Source organism: Electrophorus electricus, chromosome 3 (genome assembly GCF_041902795.1).
Source record: "Electrophorus electricus isolate QZ-2024a chromosome 3, ASM4190279v1, whole genome shotgun sequence".
In the NCBI taxonomy this organism is placed as follows: domain Eukaryota; kingdom Metazoa; phylum Chordata; class Actinopteri; order Gymnotiformes; family Gymnotidae; genus Electrophorus; species Electrophorus electricus.
In genome coordinates, this window is record NC_137499.1 from 19655134 (window position 1) to 19661990 (window position 6857).

A 6857-nucleotide genomic window follows, 5' to 3' on the forward strand; every position below is an offset into this window, starting at 1 on the left:
GTGTGTGTGTGTGTTGGGGGGGGTTGGAGGTGGGGTGGTTGTGAAGGCTTCAGTCACAGCTTCATTCTTTCTCTCAGCCCCATCTCTCTCTCTCTCTCTCTCTCTCTCTCTCTCTCTCTCCCTCTGCCTCTTATTATCTTTCTCTCCGTCTGAGTGTGTCTCTCTCTTTCCCCTCTTCACACCATACTTGCACAGTACGTGTGGACTTTGAGCAGACACTATACATCCTTTCTGCCTTATCTACTCTGTGGATGAGCACATCCACTGCTCTTTATTTCACCAGTAACTGCAGCCTAAATCAAAATGAAGGAGGCGCTGTGTCTGAGTTGAACCGAAGGAGGCGCTGTGTCTGAGTTGAACCGAAGGAGGCGCTGTGTCTGAGTTGAACCGAAGGAGGCGCTGTGTCTGAGTTGAACCGAAGGAGACGCTGTGTCTGAGTTGAACCGAAGGAGACGCTGTGTCTGAGTTGAACCGAAGGAGACGCTGTGTCTGAGTTGAACCGAAGGAGACGCTGTGTCTGAGTTGAACCGAAGGAGTCGCTGTGTCTGAGTTGAACGGAACGAGGCACTGTATCTGAGTTGAACTGCATCTTCCAGTAACCAATCATTCTTGTTCTCAATGTATACAACTACTGTTGCTATATTAACAACACATTAGTGTATACAACCTTTTTAGTTGCTATTGCATGTGCAGTATTTATTCCAGATGTTCTTCTTTTTGATCACTTCACATCACTTCACAAAAGCACACCTCTAGATGGTACGTTTCATGGTGGCCTCTCTTTGTAAAAACCAAAATACATCACCCATAATTCTGCAATAAACACCAACAAATATCATTAAAATACTGGTAATCATGGCACTCGAATCAAAGTGCTTTTTTTCCAGCACTTCACATAGCAAAATGGCAATGGCGTACATCCAACCCTCTCAGGCTAGTGTCCAAAAAAGCCATTTAAGGCTTGTGAGTTGTCCTTTCTGGTCTATACCTATGGACATGAAGTACTTAGTTAATGGACCAGATAAAGACACCCAAATCTATGTACATTTGTACTTTAATCCTGATACCAGCAGCCAGCATAAAACTTCTCGTGTATGTTGGCACTGAACTTCTCGTGTATGTTGGCACTGAACTTCTCCTGTATGTTGGCACGGAACTTCTCATGTATGTTAGCACTGAACTTTTCGTGTATGTTAACACTGAACTTCTCGTGTATGTTGGCACTGAACTTCTCGTGTATGTTAGCACTGAACTTCTCGTGTATGTTAGCACTGAACTTCTCGTGTATGTTGGCACGGAACTTCTCGTGTATGTTGGCACTGAATTTCTCGTGTATGTTGGCACTGCACTTCTCGTGTATGTTGGCACTGCACTTCTCGTGTATGTTGGCACTGCACTTCTCGTGTATGTTGGCACTGCACTTCTCATGTATGTTGGCACTGCACTTCTCATGTATGTTGGCACTGCACTTCTCATGTATGTTAGCACTGCCATGGCACAGGTTTAACAGTCATTTTTCAGCTTTGCACGCCGAGATGGTAGATTTCTCCCAGCCCGCATCTATTTCGGCGCCCAATCTGTTCCTGCGGCCACTCTATTCTGGACAGAAGCCAGTCACAAATTGGCCTGGGGAGAGGGTTTAGCCACCATCTTGTCTATAGCAGTAGCTCCAGATATTCTTGCAGCACATATCCAGCGAGGCGGCCGGGTGGCCTGGGGTTGGCCACAGACGACCCGCGTGTTTCGGTCTGCCCAGAGGCGGATGTCTCCATTCAGCTGACGTTAATACCAACAGCAGAAAGCGCTCGGCTCTCCCAACTCCAGCAAGCAAAGCGAAACTTACCCCGAGCATCCGCACCATGGTGGAGGCTTGTGTTTTGGAGGTACTGGAATACCTGTTGAAGTAGCAGCAATGACTGCCGTACAGTATAAAGGGAGGCCTTCCTTCCTCGCCGTAAAGTCAAGCGTGCACCCTTAACGCACCTTGGCTGGTTAATATGCTCCGGGGAAGGCTCATCTGAGGCAGCGCGAGCAGAAACTGGCGGTTTACAGTGCGGCATGCCAGCGGAGGGACTTCAGTGGCTACCCGCCTTCTCCTGCTCCTGCCGACAATCCCTACACTACAGCTAATAAGCTGTCAGACAGAGAGAGGGAGAGAGGGGAGAAAGAGAGAGATGACACGATGCAGCAGAAGTGAGGGGAGAGAACGAGTGTGAGAGAGAGGGGATTATTTGGAAGGGAGACAGAAGTAAAGGGACAAAGACTAATGTCTTTCATAATTCAGGTAATTTTGTTTAAATGAAACAGGACTGAAGTACATGACTCAGGCAAAAAAAAGAAAGATGACTCATAAATGTTTTTTTTTTTTTTTTCCCCTGCTCGGTGGATTGTTGGTCCAAAGGATGGAACCTTCATGATGCATTAGAGTGCTTTGTGCGAGTGTTATTGAGTTTGGAACTGCAGAATACAGAATCCGTGGATGTGGGTTGCCTTGAGAGAAATGTTCTGTTAGTGAACTGCTGTTAGTATATGTGAGACAGAGAGAAAAAGAATGAGAGAGAGAGAGAGAGAGAGAGAGAGAGAGAGAGAGAAATCTGATATATTGACTTAGCTGTCAATGCACTGGGGTAGTGAGAAAGTTCCTGGTGTGTCTCACACAACTAGTGTGTGTGTGTGTGTGTGTGTGTGTGTGTGTGTGTGTGTACGCGTGTATGTGTCCACAGACATTTGTGTGCAGTAGATGTGTAAGGAATGTGTGTGCTGTTGATATGTAATTAAATAGCAGCTGATTTGGCCTAGTTTATTTACCTTCAGGCTATGATTCCCACTTCGCTGAGGGAACACAGCTCAGAATGTTCCGGAGTAATCCGGAGAGAATGACTCCTCCTCGTGTACTGGTGAACTCTTTGTGGCTCTTCTCTAACGTATTTATTCTCACACTCCTCGCCACTCTCTCCCTGTTCTGTCAGCCCTCTCATCTTTTGTTCATTTCTGTCCTTCCTCATTCTTAACACACAGAGAGAAAAGAGGAACTCCTTTTTCTTTCATTGGCTGATGCGCATAAAGGTGAGACTGATGAGTTACCACGTTCAGGAGTTCTGCTGTTCTTTAGTGGCATTTTTCATGCCTGTTCGCTTTCTGCAGTCTCTCTCTCTCTCTCTCTCTCTCCATTGGTAAGCTCTTCACTCCTTCCTGCTGTCTTGTTTAAAAAAGCAGAGTGAGGACTTTTGATGTGTTCCCGTTCATGTTTTAAAGTGAAACTGTCATTTTACTATACGTATCTCACCTCGGTTTCCTCCCCAGTATGTCATTTACGCATACGGTGACGTTTACATTTTCTTAAAGTACCTTTGTGTTGGCTTCAAAGCTTTTTATATGCCTGAATAATAATAATAATAATAATAATAATAATAATAATAATAATAATAATAAAACATGATAGCTATTATATCACAATACCTAACTGAATCACTTTTTTTTTCTATTTATAGTATTTTTTCATTTCTTTCCACTTTATTAACGTGCAGTTCCGTGCTTGTGGCTTTCTTTCATAGCGTGCGAACGGTCGGTTCCTATGCAAAAACGAGGTGACGCACGTGGCCGCGCAGAAAGTTAGCGAAACTGCGCTCCGCTGCGGGGAGAGCGGCCGGATTCGCCCGTGCGGCAGAAAAGTCCGCGTGTTGCCAGAGCTCCGCACGAAAGCCAAGGGCGGGAAGAACGAAGCTAAAATGAATATCGTTAGCCGCGACGCGAAGCGATATGACGGGTCGGAGTGACCCGAAACTTGACTTCGACCGCAACAAAGCGGATTCGGGTGTCACGAACGAGCCGAGCTGACCATGCGTTGGCCTTAACGAGCTGCACGTGGTTCGAGAGGGTAAGCATGATGGTCATCTTGCTGAACTGCGTGACGCTGGGCATGTACCAACCCTGCGAGAACATCGACTGCTCCTCCCAGCGCTGCCAGGTGCTACAGGTGAGGTTTCCACGTCTGCGCTGTCCAGATGCGTTAAGCGCCGTTATATTCATCCTGAAAATGCCCCTGCAAATGTCGCTTTTGCTACTGTAAATGGTTTTTCACTACTTGTCGCGCGTGAGGCCATCGTATCTTAGTGAATACTCTTTTCCTCTCGATGCTCGTCCTTGTGATACCCATGCACATTTACATTAACACACATTCACGATATGTTCTAATACTTTTTATCCGCTGGGTTTATTATTATTGTAGGTACGTGATGCAGTGCCTATATATTAATCTTAAGCGCCAGTGTTTTTTTTGTACAGTAATCATAATTCTGCATAATTTTGAATAAATGAGGTCACACATGCATAGACACACACACACACACACACACACACACACACACACACACACACACAGTTGTCTTCTGTATCCAGACAGCAAAAGCCCTACTGCAGTGTTAACAGCTACAGCGTTTATTTAAGTCCAGCGGGACACAGGTAACCTCCGGAGGTGTTAATTCCGTGCTGGAGCTGCACCGGTCCCCGGTCGCCTCCGTCTAACGTGACACGGTGACCCTGCCGCTGTTCAACCCCCTGCGTGCCGGAGTGAAGTGCCTCCTTTCCCACTTCTGCTTTTTTCTCTTTGCGCTCCGCTAGTCTGGGAAGGCTCTGAGAGAGGGTCAGACGCTGCTCGAGAGCTCGGGCCCCGCCTCAACCAAGCTTCGGTGTGTCTGGTTGTCTGCAGCGCTGCAGGCTTCCCGTAGGAGCACACCTTCCATCTGCAGTATTAGCGCTCGGACTGCTGTAGTGTTGGACTGATACATAAACATACAGACTACAAAACTAATACTACTACTACTTCACGCTCACACGCATGCAGGCACACACACACACACACACACACACACACACACACACACACACACACACACACACACACACACACACACACACACACACACACGCTCTGTGTCTGTCTGTGTAATCTTTTCACTCTCACAGGATATCCCTGCACTTCTGTAGCTATACCGGTGCCAACAATTGAATGTGCCCTAAGAACCCAACCTATTATCCCTTTTATCTTCCTGATGTAGGTACACAGCAGAGAAGAACATGGATGAACAGCATAGAAAAGGAGTTTAACTCTAAAAAAGGCATTTATAATGCATAGAAATTGATATTATAATGGATTTATACGGTTTAGATGTGCTGATGGGTTATTAAAGTATTCACTGAATAAGTGTCATTACAGGTAGAACAAAGAATAACTGAAAAGGTGTATAGCAAGTTTGAGATCTTCTAGCAGGAGAGACCGTGAAGGTTTTCACTCACAGCTAACAGCTCCAGTCAATACTCACTAATAAGCTATCAATGCTATCGGCACAGAAAGGGCATAGCACTTTGTCATTTGATTGGCCTGATTTTTCAGACTGTCTATATTTTAGCCTGCACCTCTGGAGATTTCTATAATACACACCCACACACACACACACACACACACACACACGCATGCACGCACGCACGCACGCACGCGCACAGAGCAATTAAAAAAGGTAATAAATAAATTATAAAAAGGTTATTAAACAAGCATTCAGATACTGAAGTCAGTGGCATTCTGCAACCATATTTGAATTTCATTAAGATTCAGTCAATGCACCCATTGTCTCCCCCTCTCTGTCTGTCTCTCTCTCTCTCTCTCTCTCCCCCTCTCTCTCTCTTTCTCTCACCCTCTCTCTTTCTCTCCCTCCCTCTCTCTCTCTCTCTCTCTCTCTCTCTCTCTCTCTCTCTCCTCTCTCTCTCTCTCTCCCTCTCTCTCGCACACACACACACGCACGCACACAAAACTGGTTCATGAATCACCTAGGTGGTATTATAATAATAATAATAATACCAACTGTTTTAAAAGACCAAATAATCCTTTATACAAACATATGTAACAGCAGAGACTGGGCCATCTTTAATTTTAATGGCCATTTCATACGCAAATTCTGATGTAAGTTTATCTGTGATAAGATCTCCACCTTTTATCTACTACTGTACAAAGGGAAAAAAAAGTCTCTTTCCGATCTCTTTCCGTCTTTCAGGCATTTGATGCCATGATTTACATCTTCTTCGCGGTGGAGATGGTTGTGAAGATGATCGCCTTGGGGATCTTTGGTAGGAGCTGTTACCTCGGCGACACCTGGAACAGGCTGGACTTCTTCATCGTCATGGCCGGGTGAGTGATGGCGGAAACCTCGGCGTTTCTGATCTGAAGAGCTTGGCCCTTGGCCATTCAGATGCCAGTGCTCCACCACTGGGCCCTGCCATATCCGAATGCCCGTGGGCGTACACAGGGCCCAAGTAAAACATGGCAGACTCACACTGCTGTATGGAATGTTCCCCAAATAAACTTTGGGTAGGAAAACCCAACAGAACTCCGGGTTTATGAGGGCAGATAAGAGAACATAACAGAAAAAAGATGAGCAATAACGATACCTTCAGTTTTGCGCTGTTGCCATGTCATTCATGCAGAAATTTCCAGAGGACCTTCCCCCACAACCGGTCAGCTCTGCCTTTACCCTGCTCTGCCGCCCGAGGGCTCTGACTCCATATCACGGCGTCTGGAACGGAGTGTGACTTCCATCAAGGGCTATTTATTTATTTATTTATTTATTTATTTATTTAACGTTCTTTCTCCCGTCATGTCGAGTCGCGTCAACAGTAGCCAGTGTGAGGGGAGACGGTCCGGAGCGGCTATTGCTGGAGCTTCCGAAATGTCAGCGACTTCTCCGGGCTGAGAGAACAGCAGTTGACGGCAGGCCGGGAAGCACAATGGAGCCACGCGACTCTCTAATCCCGGGCCGCCGCCACATCGCCCATCCTTCTTAAGCAGCAGCGTTCGCTTTTCCGTT

At 46.3% G+C, this 6857-nt stretch overlaps 1 protein-coding gene across 7 annotated transcripts in view; it reads left to right on the top strand.

Annotated features, from left to right (window-relative positions):
- The first annotated feature begins 2643 nt into the window (after positions 1 to 2643).
- The window catches only part of cacna1ib (calcium voltage-gated channel subunit alpha1 Ib), a 72484-nt gene continuing 68270 nt past the window's right edge, over positions 2644 to 6857 (top strand). For 2 of the 7 annotated variants that reach the window (XM_081710490.1, XM_081710492.1), the window contains exons 1-3: positions 2649 to 3066; positions 3555 to 3976; positions 6048 to 6181. In XM_081710490.1, the coding sequence (XP_081566616.1) occupies positions 3884 to 3976; positions 6048 to 6181 (227 nt within the window). In that variant the 5' untranslated portion in view covers positions 2649 to 3066; positions 3555 to 3883. Of the gene's footprint in view, positions 3067 to 3554; positions 3977 to 6047; positions 6182 to 6857 lie in introns of all 7 variants that reach the window. The other 5 variants (XM_081710494.1, XM_081710495.1, XM_081710497.1 and 2 more) reach the window with 4 other exon arrangements.